The sequence below is a fragment of the Dermacentor silvarum genome, chromosome 2 (genome assembly GCF_013339745.2).
Source record: "Dermacentor silvarum isolate Dsil-2018 chromosome 2, BIME_Dsil_1.4, whole genome shotgun sequence".
Taxonomy (NCBI): Eukaryota; Metazoa; Arthropoda; class Arachnida; order Ixodida; family Ixodidae; genus Dermacentor; species Dermacentor silvarum.
The window spans coordinates 124,459,771-124,478,734 of record NC_051155.1 but is presented as its reverse complement, the minus strand read 5'-3'; the positions used below and the strand labels follow the sequence as shown (position 1 = coordinate 124,478,734).

The following is an 18,964-nucleotide window of genomic DNA, read 5'->3' as shown; positions in this document are numbered from 1 at the left end:
GTCTGGCCACGTTTCTTTGTTTATTCATTTATTATTTTTCGCGCTATTTTCCAAGCCTTCTTTTCTCTTTTTGTCTTGCCTCAGAATGACTTGCTCTGAGCCATCAGTATATGCGAGGAGGCTGCTAAAGTTGTCTTTGTCGCTATTGCAGCAGTGGTGATGGTTATAGTGATTTATTGGCATCCCCTTTGAAACGGGGCGTTGACAGATGGCCACCTAGCCTGCTTGATTTCATCAGCTATGCTATACATGTTTTTTTATTCTAATACTTTTGTATACATCTCCTTAATCGTACTTTTGACTTCCGCAATACTTTATCTACCTTGTACCGTTTCCTATGCCTGTGACGGATCCGATCGTATCAATCTGATATACAGTACTCATGTAAACAGCGACCTTACCGGTGACCATGTTCAGTAGCGTGGTCTTGCCGGAATCGTTGTGACCAAGTAGCACCGTGATCTGATTCTCGAAGATCCTCAGGCTCGCATCTTGTACAGCGACCATGTCTTCGTAGCACTGCAAATTGTTTGCACGGTATATGCTTGGCGAAGAACTCGGAAGTAACACTGTGTATCAGCAAGCAACATTTCTTTTTTTTTTCTTTTTGCAGGCCTGCGCGAGCCAGCATACTGCAAAGAGACGGATTGATGCCATAATCAATTAAGCCATCTGTGTGATTTTCCTGGTTGTTCCAGAAAATGTTTGCACCATAGGTTTTACCTCCCCAAAATATAGCACCAAGAACGTCTATGTAAGAATTCGTTTGCTAGATGATGTTGGTAGTGGTAGAAGCAGCGTGCACGGTTTTTTGCGCTCTTGCCATGCTTGTGTGCGTATTGCCTTTTGCGCCACTATTTCAACAAATCATTTTTCAGACCAGCCCCCCCCCCCTCCCCCCCTTCAAGAATTTGCAATAACTTCGACCGCCTGCTTTTTCTCTAACCTGCATCCAAATGCACAGATAACGGCGTTGTCACCTTCCACCCTTCCAAGCGAGCGTCCACAACGAGTGGAACACGCGTCCTCGCGCTATTGTCATTTTGGTATTGAGCAAAATGACCTAATCGCCAAGCCGCTCGCGCCTCTGGGTGGCCCTATTAACATAGCAATATTTCAAATTCGTTCATAAATGGTGAATATTTAATAGCCCTAGTGAAAGTCAGCAAGCACCTCCCATGATTCATTTTGTCTTTCGGCGGATATAACCATGGTGCAGTGAAGGTGCCAACGTGTAATTCGATCTAGCTCCGTACAACGACGACGAGGGCGTCTTGACCTGACAAAGAATGCGGAGTAATTGATGCTGCCTGCTCACCAATGGTAAAATAACTAAGTGCCAATTATGCTCATTTCAAAGGTGAAACAAATGAAATACCAAGAAAACAATACAGGTACTCTAGGAAAGAAATCAATCATTCCAACGCAATAGTGTGCTGTGCTTTATGGAGCAATGGCCGCATTTAACTGAAGAACGCGAACACAATGACCTCAAAAATAAAAGCCTTGCCTTAGTTGAACGTCGTCTCAACAGAAGTGGCTATGGCATTCTTTTGCTCAGCTCGGGCTTGCCGCATCGAGAGAGGGAAAATAACTTTATTTCACCCGTTTTACAACAAAAAAAAGGGGGGGGGGGGTCGGAGTAACTCCTGCTCCTGTCACCTAAAGACGGCCGAGATACGTTGTATCTCGGCGGCTCTCTCGGATCAGTCTGTGGTCTAAGCTGAGCAGTAGGGCTGCCCATTTTCCCTTGGTCATTTCTTTGGCGGCCCTCGAATGGTTGTGCCTGGGGACACGCCCACAAGATGTGCGGCAGGTCCACTCTATTGTTACATATTTCCCACAATTTTGTATAATTTCCGGGATAAAGCCAGCCGCAGGACACTGCGTTCGGATACATGTTGGTCTGGAGGAGTTTCCACGTAACTGCCTGGTTCTTAGTTAATTTAGGGTGAGCCGGGGGATACCGGGCCCGTCCCAGCTGATAGTGATCAGTAATTTCTTTATATGTGACCTTGCGATCTCCTCCGTGGGCTGGCTCACTTGCTCGGCGAGAAAGTCCTTGAGCTACGGTGAGAGCCGCCTCGTTACTGGGGAGCGAGGAGTGCCCGGGTGCCCAGATGACATGGATCATCTGGCGTCATCACCGGTCAGTATGATTTTAAATGTTTGAGTGCCGCCGTGCAGATGCGACCCCTGGCGAACTTGAAGACAGCGATATTTGAGTCACTGATAATGAATTTTGATGCAGCATCAAATACGACCTGCGACGGTAACCTTCCAGTGTACGTGTAACACAAAGCAAAAGCGTGTTTAAGCTTACGTGCCATTAAAGAGCCCTATGCAGCCAAATTTATTCCAAAGTCTTGCACTTCAGGATTTTCCGTATCCCACAGACCCATTTGCTACGTAGAGCGCGCTAGTCAATAAATAGAACAGACACGCATGACCAACAGCACCACCAACAAAGCAACAAAGAATGTGCAAAGCCTTTATTGGACGTAGTTTCGACATCGCGTTTTGTAAGCAACATTCGCTGATTTCACAAATATGCCTGATAAAGCGAAGGCTTACCGGACATTATCCCAGTATATGCTATTATAATTGTTGTATTCCGACATCACAGTATAATATGGGCGACTTGGACAACCGCGGACATGATAGCTTGAAAAATTGGGAAGGTTCAAAAAAAGGTTCATCACCATATTGAAGGACCTTGCTTATTCACTGTGCTTTTCATGCGAGTACATGAAATGACGAATCTTTGATTCTTTCTGAATGGAACTACCTTAAGCTGAACTTCCGTAGAAGCGGAACTCGGCACCGACTTGAATGATTACGTATGCTAGGCCTTAGTTGGATTATTCCCTTTGCGAACTTTGGTTAAATTAAACTGGTAACGAAACTGCAACGGCCATCAACACTCTTCTACACTGCATAAGAGAGAGCATTAGACGGACAGCCTAACCTAACCTAACCTAAATTACTTCCATTTTACTGCTGAGTGGTATGTATCGTTACAGAGTACCGCTTTGGTGAAGGCGCAATACCGTGTTTTACGTGACGTTTTTATTTATTATTTATTAAATACTGCAGACACGTGGTCCAAGCAGGGAGGGCGACATATGGTACATACATTGAAAATGGGATTGATAAAAGAAACATAACCATCAAATTATAAGATTAGGATGTGGATTCAATTAAACAATTCCATTCGGTTACTGTTCGAGGAAAAAAAGAAAACATATGTTCGTTCTTGCAAAGTAAGGGGTGGAGACATTCCACCGCATCATGTCTGCGGTGGAGTGTAGTTCTGGTTGATAACTGCGATAAATATTCAGATGGGTCAACGGATAAATCATTGGTGTGAAGTAGTTTAAGGAATTCGAGTCTCTGTTTCTTTCTTCTAAGTTCGAGTGGTTCAATGTTGTTAATTTCCATAACTTCGGTGGGGGAATCAGATCTGCAGAATTTTTTAAATATAAATCTGACCACTTTTCTCTGAATTCTCTTAAGACTATTAATATTAGATTTTGTGTACGGATCCCAAACTATGCATACATAATCCAGCTTAGCTTTAATTAGGGAGAGGTAGCATAACATTTTAACTTTAGAAGGGTCTTTCTTAAGTTTGTGTCTCAACAGGCAAAGTTATCTGAAGGCTGAAGTGCAAGTGATGGTTATGTGATCGTTCCATGATAGTGTTTTGTTAAGGGTCACTCCTGAGTATTTATAACTAGTGACTTCATGAAGAGGTGATGAATTTAACTTAATAAGTATAAAGCAGGGGTGATTGCTTATGTGTAATTCGGGCAGTAGTACGCTTTTATCTGTGTTTAGTGTCATTCCTTATCACCTGCACCATGCAAGAATAATATTCAAACTACAACATAAGCTAATTTGATCATGGATAGAGACAATATTCTTAAAGAGCACACAATTATCGGCAAACAATCGAATCTGTGCACCATCTTCAACCATGTTAACAATGTCACTATTATACGTGTAAAACAAAAAGAAGAGGACCGAGGACACTGCCCTAGGAAACACCCGATGGGACCGGATGCCAGCCTTATTTTTCGCCATTTATCTCAACAAATTGTTTCCGGTTAGACAAATAAACAGAAACCCAAGAGATAAACATCTGGGGGATCCCTGCATTTCCAAGTTTTAGAATTAATTTATCATGTGGGACTGTATAGAATGCCCTCCGGAAGTCAAGGAAAATTATGTCTATTTATTGGTTCTTGTCAAGGGTTGATGCAAAGGTATGAACTACAGTGACCAGCAGTGGTGACAGCTGAATAACCTCTTTTGAACCCGTGCTGAAAGTTAAAATGGATTACTTCCCTACGTATTTGGTTATGCTTTTTGCTATGATATGTTCGATGAGCTTGCAGCATGATGACGCTAAAGAAATAGGATTATAGTTTTCTACAAGTAGACGGTCTTCCTTTTTATGAATTGGTGCAATTCGGGCTGTCCTCCAATCAGTCGGTAATTCAGACGACAATAAGGAAGCATGGAATATTATAACAAGAAACTCTAATTTTAAGTTTACAGCATATCCACAGAGAAGCAAGTTAGGGATATTGTCAGGCCCACTTGAACATTTGGGTTTTAGGTTCAACACCACAGAGAGCACACCAGCATACGATATAAAATTTACATAAAACGGTTGGTACACTGCAGTTACGTGAAGAATCACTGGGATTCGAGAAGACACGGTAAAAATCACATTAAAATTATGAGCAACTTTAGCCCTCTCCGTAACCATTGGTCCATTTATTTTCATTTGGGATATTGATTTCTTCTTCTCAGCAATGTAATTCCAATATTTACTTGAATCCTTTGTAATAAAATTAAACAGAGATGACTTAAAATATTAGAGTTTGAAGAGCTTTAGCTTGTCCGATATTCAGCTACTCTACTACTGAGCCACGCAAACGCTTGCTATCGGGTAGCGAAAATAATGCCGTATAAATGTGCCCTAGGCAGGCGCGCCGGCGCAGACGACGATATGCGATTCAGACGAGGCGCGTAATGAAAGCGATCCCGAGCCTCCGCCAGTATGGTGGCGCCATCTAGTTAAGACGCCTGCAAACGCAGCGTGCCCGGCATGTCAATTGCTATAGCAGTTGCATACTGCACGTAACTAGGTGATTACTTGTCACCAGCCCGTTTTGAAGATTCAAATAAACAGTCATCATCATCATCAACAACAACGTACCGTGCCACGGGTCAAGGTATGTGAGATGTGCGCCACGTATTTGGATACCTCTTCGGTACACGTTATGGCGTCTCCTCGCAAGGTACGAACCGCTGCTGAAGAAGAGAATCGTAGAGCTACGTGCGCGGCTACAACCAGGCATCATCGGACTCAGCAGACTACTGTGCAGAGAGCATTACAAGGCGCAGCTCGCCGTCGACGCAGGGCGTACAGTTCAGCTCGTTCTCGTCAAAACGAGGCGAATAAACTTTGCCGCGAAGACCCTGTTGTGCGTGGTCCCGAAATTGGAGCTACTTTTGAGCCGCTCCACCAGCTTACGCTGTGACTGTGCTGCGTGTGCCGCGCAGGCCTGTTACTTTTTCGTGCTCTTCTCGTTCTCGCTCACCTTCCTGATGTTCTCGCTCGCACTTCTGCGTTTCCTGTACCACCTCCCAAGCAATCTCAATGCTCTCGTCGTCATTGCCACTATCTTTAATTGCCTTTTCGATAGCTGGCCTTTCCATTCTTTCGTCCGCCTCAACTCCCAAATTGTCGCACACCAACAGCAAGTGTCACCTCGTCATGGCAGCTGCCCGACTGGCGATTAGAACTGTTTCCTTAAATAAATTGTACAACCCAAAATATGCTACAAATGCCCGATTTCCAGAATAATCAAATAAATGCACAAATTTTGAATTCTGGCGAATCAAAACATAAAAACCACGCGCTCAACCATGGATGCAGCACCAGGCCACCTGGTTCATCCGTCGTCTGTTCCCAGTTGCTCAGGACTCTGTGTCGAAGGCTCATTGACCTTCGCTGTTCCAGTTGCTCAGGACTCCCTGGGATCGAAGGCTCATACTTCTTCGCTGTTCCCAGTTCTTCAGGATTCCTTTGCTTGAAGGTGCATATCGCTTGTTGATCGAAGGTTCATCTCTATCGCCACCACCAGTTATGTGATCTTGCCGTAGAGTGCGGGAGATGGCAGCCTTTGAGGGGAACTTAGAGAATAGTTTATTTACATTATGTACCGGAACAGAATAAGCAAAATAACAGTAAAACAGTCATCGTTACGGCCGACAGCAAATCGGACGCTGCAGCCCACGGCAAGAAGAACGTCTCACTCCTCTCGATATTTCTCTGGCTTATAACCCCTTCAATCTGTCGGGGTCACGTCATGTTCATCCAGTCATCGAGCCCGTACAGGTGTCGTCATTTTCCTCCAATCGTCGGGCCCGTGCAAATTGGTGTAATTTTCATCCAGTCGTCGTGCCCGTGCAAGTGACGTCATGTTCGGCCCATACGTGCACTCCAAGGACTCTATTCTCCGATGGGTGACCTGCGTCCGGCGTTGCATCCTCGCCTGGATGGCGCTCAGCTGGAGGGGATGGGTTCTTCTCGAACGACATTCCAGTGCTGCAAGGCAGCTTTTCCCTGGCCGAAGGTCAACGACCTCGAGCCGTACCGGCTTCCAGTTACAGTTTCAGGAAGCGTCACACAAGGGGAGACAAAAGCTCCATGCGCCGCACACGAGGGTGGGATTGCTAACCTGTTTGGCGGGTTCGGTAGCATGGTCTACGCGCACCTGATCACCGTAATTGTCGTGCGCCAGCGAGTGGTTGCGTTCGAAGAACTTTACCGATGTTAATTAATTGTCCGTATCTAACAGCGATCAGTCTCCGGCTATTCCAAAAAAAAAATCAGGGGCCAGATACACAAAGCTTTTCTTTCGTAAGTGCTCTTTGTCATGGTCGGCTGCCTTAGAAGTAATATGTCTTGCATCCGGGATTAGCTTAAATTCTTTCTTACGAACAATTCTAGCATAAGAATTTTTTGTGAATTCTGGCCCAGTTTTGCTCATCTGCATCTTTCTTGCGTGCGCGTCCCTTAGGCGTGGTGTGTTCTTACGGTTTTGTGACGTCGCGTGACAGACAGGCAAAGTGGGCGCAGCCCGTAAAACTTTTGACCAGTAGCGTAGAATCGGAAATACATTTTAGTTCTTTTGTTCGGCCTAACAATGCATAATCAGTGTCTACACGTAATATCAGAATTCAGTTTTCAGTTTTCTCAATTTTTGTGGCGTAGCGTGAGAGGTAGGCAAAGTGGACGACAATTTGTGACCAATCGGAAGAGGCTAATGGAAAAAATTGAATATAAACAGATTGGAATAGATTTGCGTTATAGCGTCCCTGATTAGTGCATGCCATTTCTCACCAATCGTGTTGAGAACAACAAAATAGAGGCTGCACAAAACTGTTATGTTGGTTGCAGTAGTGACCGGAGAAGGTAACGTCGAATTAACAACCAGTGAGATTACGAAGTCTAGCGATGGTGAATTAAACAGTTGCGACCCAGACTGTTATTCAGTAACGTTATTCAGCAAGCGATTGAGTCGAAATTTCGCTGTGTTGCTTTGAACAGGACAGCGGCGCAGGATCCTGGGCAACCTTTCGCTTGTGCGAATATGCATCAGAATTGGTTGTGAGTATACTAGCAGGCCAATATCGCAAATTATTTGCACCGTTGACAGACTAACAGAAGAGAGAATTTTATGTTTCTTATGCCACTCACTAACTTCGATTGAGCGGATTACTTCTTCTTTTCTCTTCGAGTTTGGTTAAGTGGAGTCACCAATGTACAACAAATATTTCAAATTGATCTTAGTAAACATAAGGGTGTAGAAAATTTGTTACACTATTCTACATTGGAGCTCCGTTATTAGGTGACAGCCGGTTAAACATGCAAACTTGAAAATTCGTGAGAGGACGGCCAAGCTATTTTTTATGTTCTTTCTAAAGGTGAAGTATACTTTATTTAACTACACGCATGCGTTTCGACTCGGCGTACCACCTGTACGACAGTCGGGTAGCATCCACAGTTCAGTGCACGCAAGTTAGCTCTAAATGCCAATAGGCGCTGGCGACGGCGATGCTTTTCGTTCCAAGTAGCAGCTTAAATACATTTCAACGCTTCCGATAAACGGGCTTACCTTAGTGGCCTGTAGAATATGGATTGCCACCAAGTTGTCCTTTGGATCTGTTCGAAGTTATGCATCTCTTCTTCCGGGAACGCAGGGGCCCTCGATTAAGTTACGGTGGGTATCCAGTAGCTCATCTGCGTCCGGCGTACGGAAAACACTTCGTCACACGGAAAAACTTCGTGTCAAACTCTTGCTACAGCGACCTGTCCTCACCACACTCTCACAACAGCAACGTAAGCCTTTCGGCGCGCCCGCACACACTGCGTGCGCATTGGCCTCGCAATAATCATCTGGCCAGTCACCAGTGGGGGTCCGAGAAATAAAATTAGGCAGGTCAAGAATTGGCGCTCACCGTTAAGGCACGTTGTAAAAAAAATCAGAAAGGAAGACCACCCTCGACGTAAACATTGCTCTTATTCTTACACCAATGTTCACATTTGACCTTTTATGTAGACAAACAACAAGAAAGAACACTTCAAATATAATCGTCGACGTTCCATTCATTTCCGGCCATTTTTAATGAAAACGTGCTTTCGTCCGCGGTGACTAATCAGCTTTCTTGACAAAGTAGGTTAGAAAATTTGAACACACAATAAGTACGGAATACTGAAAGCCATCTGTAAATAAAATCCCTACAACGCTTATTGTCACAATATGCTGGCTGAAATGCCGTTGCGCTAATAAGCATTACACACGGATGCTGCAATTCAATGATTACCGACTCACATCCCTGATTCGACTAATTCCATGCATCCTTCTACGCTCATACGCCATGAAGTCATGACAGATACATGGTCTGCTTTGAAGGTTCAGACTGATCAATACTGGTCGAATGCGGAATGTCGCTGCAGACAACGTTTCGACAAGGGGACGTGTATCGCCAGGGTCCTGTTGAAGACAAGTCCCCTAGTCATCACGTTGGCTGACTCGACATTATTTTTTAACGTTTCGACAAGGCGGCGTGTATTCGCTAGGACCCTGTTGAAGACAAGTCCCATATTCATAACGTTGGCTGACTGGACATTACTTTTTCGTACACTGTCGGACATAGATGCACAAAGCAGCAACTGCATGTAGTGCGTGCACCAAGCAACTGTGTCCTCAAGTTTATTCTGGTAAAGAAAACTTGTTTTTTTAAATGAACACACAGATGAAAATGCAATAATGTGTGAAAACGTTGGTTCTGCATTTCTGCATTCTGGACATTGACGTCCTCCCGGGGCACTCGAAACGCACCACTTCATGGGCACTTTTTGTCATAGAAGAGCACACAACAGTCGCGCACATACTAGTGTCGATTTCTTTGAACGTTCACCACAACAATATGATCAAATCGCGTGAGTCTGCCTTCAAATTCCGGGCGTGTTCTTAATTACTTTTTGTCGCTTCTAGTTAAGTTTTCAAAAGGTATTCGAAATAATGTCCATTAAAATGTACAAAAGGTATTAAGTACGCGGTATTAAGTACCCGGTATTAAGTACCCGGTATTAAGTACCTGGTATTAAGTACCCGGTATTAAGTACCGGTATTAAGTACCTGGTATAAAGGTATTAAGTGCATGGGTACCCACTAAAGGCTAGATGTGGATCATGAAAGTGGGCTCGAAAAGATTGACCACGAGAACATTCTGTTAATGCCCACAGGCATCACGGCAAATGACCTGACCGATAATGTTTTCGAAGCACAGGACCACACAGAAGAAAACAAAAAGACACTTTGACGTGGCGTTCGCCTACGCCTTAGAATAAGCGATACACAAGTACCACAACAATGCATCCCTTAATTTCAGCGAGTGTGAAACCCTGTACGTGTTTAACTTTTCGCGACTTCCATGGTCCAAGAAACCATTGTGATCAAGTAATATTTCGTATACATGTTTTAGCGAGGAATCGCGGGGCTCTAAGGAAGCGCAATTCAGTAGTCCGTTGGTCACGGCAGCATATGGTATTTACGAGTACCTGGAATGGGTAAAGCCAAGGCCTGGCGATCCCTGGTCCAATTGGCATCACGTTGTCTAGATACCAGACGGCGATCACTATGACGCAATCGCACATGAAGCCTATGAACACGATTTCGGCCAGTGTCACGTTGTCCGGAGTGGCGCTACGGTCGTAGAAGTTCCCCCAGTTGGCACCGTAATCCACTGCGAGGCGACAATCGAGCATGGTTCTTGCGATATGCGTCTGCGACGCCATCAGCATTCTTCTTAAACATCGTCTCACACAATTACGCAAGAGTTTTCCCATTGTTGCCATTTGGCGAGCGTTGGCGCTTCACTTGCCATTACTTAATAGAACATTGCAGCAAGTAAACAAAAAGTAGTTCTTTGTCTTCAACAATAGAGCATGGGTAGCAGCATTACATTAATGAAATATAACGACTCTGTCTAGTAACTTCTGGAGGTACATGCCTTTTTCTACCATTGCCGAGAGAAATTTCCGTGCTATATCATCTTATCTATAACTACTGAACTGTTGGTCAGATTTCAGTAGCTCAGTCAGGTTCAAAGCTATATTTTCTGAAACTGTTATACTGGTGTTCATTACCACTAAAATGTAGCGGCACACGAGGGATCTGTGTAACTATTTTGTCTATCGGTAAACACTACATTCAAAACTGAAGCCCGACTTACAAATGCATGGAGCACTCACCGAACTTCTCGAAGCGTTCGAGCACGCGGAAGCTCCAGTGCAGGCTCATGGCGGGGAAGATGGACGTGGCCAGTTTCTGCTCGCGGCTGATGAACTGGTAGCCCTCGCCACCGGCGTTCTCCAGCGCGAGGAACGGCATGATGCAGCTGACCGTCCAGTAGAGCATGGCTCCGGCTACAGCGGAGTGAGCTGCACGACAGTGAAACAATCGCCGGCCATTAATTGAATCATCAGTCAATGGTCACTATCTCTCTTGTTCCCACCATATTCTCACTTTAGTCCTCTGTTACAACACAAAAAGATAACGGCACAAATTTCTGCGATTTCAAAAAATAAATTATAAGAGAAAAAATGCAGCTTCATGGTTGCAACAAGCGCGAGTGGGCACGGGCTGAGTACAAGGAGAGGACATCCCACAGCGCTGCCTATCAACTAAATTTTATTCCAAAAAAAATCTAATATACAAAGCTAAATAATCACATGATATTCAGTTATTGTCGTTTCTTGTCGATTTTTTAAACTTTTCGACGGGCATGGCACCTTCGTAATTTGCGGATTTTTAACATGAAGGTTGTGTTTCGGATAGTCATCTTTTATTATGCCGAGGGGCTGGTTGAAGATCATGTCCGTGTCTAATCGCGCTGTTCCAACTATGAAGCTATACCCACTCGCCAAATTTTCCAACCTGCAGAAAATACAGCATGCCTGCTGAATTTCAACTATCCTCAAAATAGCACAACAGCCATTGTGCCTGAGCACAATCAGCATGACCATTGGCGCCAACGCTTTTGCAATTCCAGAATGGTATCTCTATCAAGCGCTGCTGAAATCAGGTCAAAAGAAATTATGATTTTCTTTCATAATATAAAGAAGGATCAGGATGGAACGCTACTGCGCCGTTCAGTTTGACGAAATGGCTGTGTTTATATCTGGCAATAAGGGACAACAAATATGTGGTATATTTATTTACTCCGCAAAAAAAACCATACGTAGAAGCAATGCTATCTGTATCGTACATACTAATCTGTTATATGCGTATACAGAAACCGACAAAATGAGACTGATATGCAAAATGCGAACACTACGGGTTCTACAGGTACGCACATTCCGTGAATACTACAGCCACTACCGACAACTTCTTGGAATGAGTCCTTCTTATGGTTCTTGGAACAATGATGAGACAAAAAATACGCGACTAATAAATAGCTCCTAAAATTCAAAATGCAAGGATGACAATGTATAAGACGTAGTGGTGCTGTTTATAGATGGTTTATAGGTGGTCTATATGTGGCATAGTCTTTCTTCCACTCCGCTCTTCCTAAGCTAGCTTCTGTGCTATCAATCACTAAACAAATTCATCTACGTGTGTTTCTGGCGCGAGGGTAGGCGCGTAAAAGGTAAAGCTCACGATTGGCGAAGAACATGGACAGCAGAGTAGCGTGCATGATGCATGAGCTGCAGAAGCACATGAGGATGCAGAAGAGCAGCAGTGGGTCACTGAACTGGATGAAGGCTCGTCCTTCGGCATTTCTCTTGACACACACGAACAGCATCATGAGCGTCACTATAATTAGGTGCATGAAGAAGGCGCTGAGGTAGTGGCTCAGCCAGTACACCCGGTCGCTCATGCCTACTAGCCGGAGCATCTCCTTCATACCTGCGTAAGAACGCCGCAGCATGCCATTCGTTTCAGCACGGAGTAGAATGCGCCTGGAGATATGGTCAGAGTGACTCTGTGCCGCCCTGCCATCTACAGATTCACTCAACTCAATCACGTGTCAAGTTTGTGCTCACGAGGTTTTATTAGGGCAATGAAGGCGCAGACGCCTTCCCAAGCGACTTTCCCATTACGAAAATCGCCCAGCAAGCCACGGTACTCTCACGGTCTTTTTCTTTTTTGTGAGCGGCAGGCGACAAGCGCCAATGATAACCATACATACGATCGCCATCAGTAAGGACACGGCAGTCACACTGCCTGCTAAACTTCCACAAATATGCAGGCCTCTGAGCTGTAGCGCAACAAGAAGCTTAGGGCTGAAAATAGCTGGCTCTTCTGAGGAGTGTCTGAAATGCAATGAATGCCGTTTATTTCAAATATACTCAACATATACAATTTAGTAAGTAACATACAATTGCCAAGCACGCGAAAATCTTCTCACGAGCGACGGCGTCACGTCGCGCCACATGCATGGTTAAACGTCGAACAGCTGGAAGACAAACGTTCGCAGAATCTCGTGCGCACCAGTGACCCTCTCGTCGCTCAGCCTGGCAACAAAGACGGCGAACGGGATGAGCATGCCGATGCAGAAACGGGTCAGCACCAGGGCATAGTTCTTGGTGTCCTTATGCTCGATGTAGCTCGGGTAGGGGAAACGCTGCAGCCACACTTGATGCAACCGCTGCCGAGAAGCGTTGAACCGGGCCGCCTGCATTTCCAAGTGTCGCTGCTGTAGCGCACCCATGATGGGAAGCAAGGTGTTCATTTCCGGAAAGCGTTCTTCAGCCGAAGGTCCCTCCGGCTGAGACAGAATCCGTTCAGGATACTGCACCTGTAAACACCATGGCGCAGCATGTAAGCATCCATGTTTGCGATCATATTTGTCTAGTTTTGTGCCCTTCTTTGCGCGGTTACCAAGAACTCAAGCGCCCATTTCAGTTCATTTTTGCTTATATATTAATTTAGGCCTTTGTGTGGCCTTTACGGGGATCTATAGTAGTCTGTTTAAACTAGAGACGAGAACGTTTCACAGAACGAACACCCACAATGAACCAGACTGGGGTGGACCGCTTCTCAGTCTGCGGAATTTTTCTCTCTTTTTCAACACGGAATGCTTCTTCAGCCTTTTGGGAGCAGTTTCAGAGGATGGCTATACACAGAGCTGTAGTATGCCATGTGAATACAAATAAAACCTATCAACGCAGCGGAAATGAACTAGTATTAATTTGAACAATCACTTAGATAGCACACGTGAAGGATACCTTCCTGACTAAAGAAGCCGTGTTCGAGAAAACGCATATTTGCTTAGGTGTCAGCGATTTCCGTATGCGGTATTAGTAAGGTTCATGCAGAAACTTGGCTTATGGACAACGTAAACATCAATCAAAGGTGCGAGCTACAGAGCCCCAATAGTTTCGTGAACGCGTTTTTACATAGCCTGATTTTATACGTATTACCTTTACTATATTACCGTAGTATCGAGTTACTATAGCCCCATCGAGTCGCAGGTTGCCACGCTACCTTATTTACCGCGCCCTGTCCACAGTTCCAACTTGTCTCAGCTTTCTCTCCTCGTCCTCCTGTGCATCTCCGCATACGCACTCACACGTGCTCGCACAGCCTATAGTTCTAGTTGACACATCACGCATGCTCAGACGTCCAGTTCTAGTAAATCCATAGTTCCTGCGTTGTTTACAGATACCGTATCCGCCAGTTGTACGCCTAAGATCGCAGCAGCTGGCTGCTTGAACGTATTAGCCACATTCTTTATTAGCGACACCTCAGCATTCAGTTGGGCTATGCCGCATACCATAGGGTGTGACTGGTAGATCATCTTTTAGAGCGCTGCTCTTTTAGGCGCCCGTTCCTGCGGGCATCGTCGGCGTAACCGAGCGAACGATCACAGCTGCGAATGATGAAAGAGCAACGCGGAGCGCAGCGGAGAATGAAAGGTGGCGATAGCTAAGAGAGCGCGAGGAGGAGGGTATGGCGAAAGCGTGAGAAAAAGAGCGTAGTGCCGCGCAAATAGTGCTCTGCGACGATCGCTAAGAGATCGCGCTAGAGTACCACACGTCGTCGGTCACTACTCTTCACCGGCTAACAAATGTTAAACGTTATCCCTCAATGCACGACGCGCGTGCATGTATCAGAAGTTTCGTGCATGTTATCGGTAGTTATATCCGTTAGCTGTTGTCACCAAAGCTACTTGTAATCTTATTGTATGCGCGACGTGAATTGTGTAGTACTTTCTGGAAGCCACGTGGGCACCAGCGATTACACTGGAATCTTCGACGAATCATGTATAAAAGCCGAAGCTCTTGATTTCCATGACCGCCGGCTCTGCTCGCCGCTATCGTTGTGCTTGAGTGTTACTTGTTTTGCTGGGCACAAGTTCACCAAATAAAGTGTTAAATTTGTAACTCACAGTTTCGGCACTCTTTCGTTATTCACTGTCACTACGACGTGAAATATAATTATAATACAAAATAGTGTCAGCCAGTTCTTTCTGAACAATGAGCGACGCAACCGGTGAAAGTGCTTCGTCTGCCGCAGCTGCTAAACGAGCTGCCCGAGCACGGGGCTCAACGGCACCGCCCAGAGGACCTGTCGTTCAGAATCAATTTGCCACAATGTGTCGCGAATTCAAAACACCTAAACAGCTGCGCTCAAAATTCTCATTAGGAAGTATCGTAATCGTCGGTGAATTTTTTTTTATTAATACGAGGCATTCGTTGCTTCACTACAGGCACTTTCCCTTAAAGTAAATTCCTGTCACGCCTCGTGTCGCACCTCTTCAGTAAAAAAAAAAATTTTTTTTTAAAAAATATGCAGATCCCACGCACTGTGGGATTCGATGTCACGCGGAACATTTTGCTGCTACATGGCTATACAGCGTACTTTGTGGTTCTGCAAAGCGTCATCATGGATGAACCTTTTTTTTTTTTTTGTAATGAGAGCAATGCGTGCTTGACGCGAGAGTTTGTGTGCCGCAACAGCAAGACGACGGAGATGACATTATATAGTATGACGGTGATGCTATGACGACTGATTTATTTTTGTGTACTTCAGCAAAGAATTGTTACTACCCATTCCGTTAAGACTTGGCCCGATCCCAAAGCTGCTGCAGCCAAACACAGCGTCTCTAATCGCTATACTTGTGGACAACTTTCTGTCGCAATCGATGGAAAGCCCGTACCGCATCAGCCTCCATGACAGGTAGTGGTGGCTCTGGCTAAAACTCGCAGAGCTCGAACTATTACACGCATACAAATGCCCCAAAAGTGGACGTGAGAACGGCCGCCACGGTAGCCGATTTGGTAGATTATCGTGCACGTAAACGCGAGAGATGCGGGTGTGGCTCCTACCAGCGGCAGGTCGTTTTTTCGTCAACGTTAATTTCTCAATTTCTTTGTCATTTCTTCATTTCGATTAAAAAAACACTTAATTTCTCCAATGAATTCCTTGCCTTCCTTGGTTATTGGCTTGATGCGGTTGTAACTAATAAAAACAAGAGCAGCCCCTTGGTGTTTTCTATTATTCTTCCCCTTGTGCTTCTAATGTTCAAGGAATGTCGAAAGTAAAACAAGCTTTTAAGAATATTCCAAGCGCTTTGCTGTCTCAGTTCCACTGAACTTTTGTCACTATCGCTTGTTTAAAGGAACACTAAAGAGAAACAATGAATTAGCATAAAAATTCCTTCAAAAGTCTGTTTACGTTACTGTCACGGTAATATGTCGTTTATTATCAAAAAGAAAATGAAGGCCGAATTTTCATGTTTGAATTTCGCGTTGTAACTCACAGCCAGTAGTTCAGAGTGACGTCACGCGTTAAAAAAAATGGGGGGGGGGGAAGCTGGGTGGGGAGAATGAGGTAAAGTTCTCGAAACTTGCTTAATTCGGCGTATTGCTCCTTTAGCATAAAGTGGTCCATATTGCTGGTAAAAGGTTAGCTAGGCCCTTGAAGATGGCGTCAAATTTCATGACGTCATGGCGAGTTGGTGCTGAAACGTCATAGTGGCGTCGTCACCTGTCTCGTTTTTGCGTTTCACCGGGCTTATCAGCTCCATTTGCGGTAAGAGAGGTTTTTCTTAGTATTGTAGAAGTGTCATTTACAAATACAGCTAAACTTATCTTTCTCTTTAGTGTCCCTTTTAAATAAAATGACAATGGACAAACGCGTGTTAGATCTCACATACACACCACTACTTATCGTTCTCATCGCTGCGAACTCCTTTAATCATTGCGTAACTCTTATTCCAAGGAAAGTCTTCCTTACCAGCACGTCGAGAGGCAGGTGGCTCCCGAAGAAGGTTATCCGCAGGCTGACGGGCACGCTCTTCTCGTCACCGGCCTCCACGTTCCTGTACAGGAGCCCTACCACGTGCACGGGCGTTCGGTTCTGCCCCAGCATGGTTTCCACTAGTTCCTTCCTCGATGTCACTCCCAGAACGCTCCGCACGCCCAGCTCCTTCATGGCTTCACGTGTCAACCGAGAAACATATTTGGTGGCCGGCGCAAATAGCACCTGCGGAGCATTTCACACGTAGGATCAAGATATACAGTGTATCTTGAGAGGATGAAGGATACAACTTCTGATGTTACTTCCTGGTTAGCGCAAATCCTATAGGTACGCATGTGCAAACATAGGTTACGGGTTAAAGTGATACACCTTAAAAAAAAACCATTCTCCATAACCTCTATACCAGTAATTGCTTAGAAAGAATCAATCAATACTAAAAGCGACAGATGCCAAGAAAAAGTGTAGGCTCCTTGCGTGTTAGAAGGGTTAATGCGCTATGTGTTTCATAATAAAACGTGCTGTTGTACTCTCGAGTCGTATTGGTACCTTGAGCGTGTCGTCATCCACTTGCGCGTTCATGTATTACCACTTATCTGCTTGCATTTCTTGACTACGACTAAAAGTACACAGCGCGTACAGCGTATAGTGAAACAGTTTGCACTCGAACCTTGTTCACCAACATGCAACATCGTCCATAACCCCGAAACACAGCCGTAGTCTGTCATCAAAGTTTTCAACGATACGGAGCAAAACGCAGTGGCGAACCTGTTTGACTTGGACCATGCTGGGCTGCGTGTTCCAGAAGGCGCTGGGGTGAATGGGCCGAAAGATGGTGTCCCCTTTTCGTATCAGAGGCTCGCGCACCACGGCGTCGTCTTGGATTCCGAGCAGCAGCGCCACCATTAGAACGATCTCGAGCAGCGTGGTCATGTAGTGGCGACAGAGACGCGTCACGTATATGTTTTTCCATAACACTATCACAGCTGCAGGAGAGGCGACGGCGCAGGACGGTCCCCAGGTGAGTCGTCCACGACGACCTTCTTCACGGCGGTGGCAGTGGCTGCATAGAATTCGGTGGTGTGTTTCAGCAGTCAACACGCGTTTTATGCAACAAGAATGCAAGCAAGTGGTCGAAGTTTAAGAACCGCGGCCTTATAGGCATATCATTCATGTAGTACTACACACTCCTCTCCTCAGCACTCCCGCAAATCTGAACTTATGCTGATGATGTAAGAACACTCCCTCCGAATGCGCAGACGTGACTCCTGCGACGCACTGGTCATGCAGGGAGAAAAACGAACATCGATGAACGAAAGATGAGGAGGAAAAGGGAGCATCATATTCACAGACTCGCTTTTCTTCCGTGAATGAAGGAAAGCGAAGCTGCTTGATTGACTCGCGTACAACCAGTGCGTCTCAATAGTGGTTCTCGCCGGCTTGTCAGCTATGATTTGTTACGAGTACTTCTGTTAAATTATTCTATCCATGTCCATCGAACAAATTAAGCCAAATATGTTTAGATTTCAAGCCTGCGGGTAGTAGGGGTCTAAATGTGTGTTACTTCTTTTAGTACAGTAATAACAAAATATGTACTAGGTAAATCGCCACAATAAAGAACGCATATACGATTAACAGATAATTAACATAGATTGGACAAATAATAGCGTATATGAAAGGAAAAAAAAAAAAAACAAGAACATTCCACCCATTGAAACTGGATGTAAAGGGAAGCTGGCCGACGTTAGACAAGCCCACCACCACAAGACGTATGCGTCGCGCGCGCGGACTGAAACACACCTCATTCTTCTAGGCCCTCGCCAAACGCAAGTTTCCTTATTGAACTAATTGAATGATTCACGTAAATTGCGTAAGATAATTCGTAAAGTACGACGACACACAATCTGCAGACATGATATAGCTCCGGACTGTAAAGCAGATATACGAGAAAACATATTTCTGTTACGCTGAAACTCAAAGACAACGCCCTTTCCTTCTTCTTCTTCTTTCTGGGGTTTGTGTGCCAAAACCAGTTCTGATTATGAGCCACGCCGTAGCGGGCTCCGGATTTAATTTTGACCACCTGGGGTTCTTAACGTGCATATGACAAC

At 45.1% G+C, this 18,964-nt stretch overlaps 2 protein-coding genes across 2 annotated transcripts in view; both read right to left on the bottom strand.

Moving 5' to 3' along the window:
- Positions 1–12,495, bottom strand: part of LOC119440356 (retinal-specific phospholipid-transporting ATPase ABCA4-like) — an 86,528-nt gene extending 74,033 nt beyond the window's left edge. The window contains 4 exon segments of the mRNA XM_049662879.1: positions 402–519; positions 10,148–10,332; positions 10,841–11,029; positions 12,249–12,495. Coding sequence (XP_049518836.1) covers positions 402–519; positions 10,148–10,332; positions 10,841–11,029; positions 12,249–12,495 — 739 coding nt within the window.
- Positions 12,496–13,032: 537 nt separating this feature from the next.
- LOC119441094 (uncharacterized) lies at positions 13,033–17,786 on the bottom strand. The gene is made up of 3 exons (XM_037705793.2): positions 17,622–17,786; positions 16,833–17,081; positions 13,033–13,389 (listed from the first exon to the last, which is right to left on the bottom strand). The coding sequence occupies exons 1-3, from the start codon at positions 17,784–17,786 to the stop codon at positions 13,033–13,035; spliced, it is 771 nt and encodes a 256-aa protein (XP_037561721.2).
- Positions 17,787–18,964: the final 1,178 nt, after the last annotated feature.

What these genes read in the sequence shown, in the direction of transcription:
- LOC119441094 (XM_037705793.2), bottom strand. Translation starts at nt 17,786, where the DNA reads ATGACCACGCTGCTCGAGATCGTTCTAATGGTGGCGCTGCTGCTCGGA. An exon ending in GCATGGTCCAAGTCAAACAG is followed by an intron (nt 17,082 to 17,621) that starts GTTCGCCACTGC and finishes AATGCTCCGCAG; the next exon opens with GTGCTATTTGCGCCGGCCAC. An exon ending in ACCTGCCTCTCGACGTGCTG is followed by an intron (nt 13,390 to 16,832) that starts GTAAGGAAGACT and finishes TGGTGTTTACAG; the next exon opens with GTGCAGTATCCTGAACGGAT.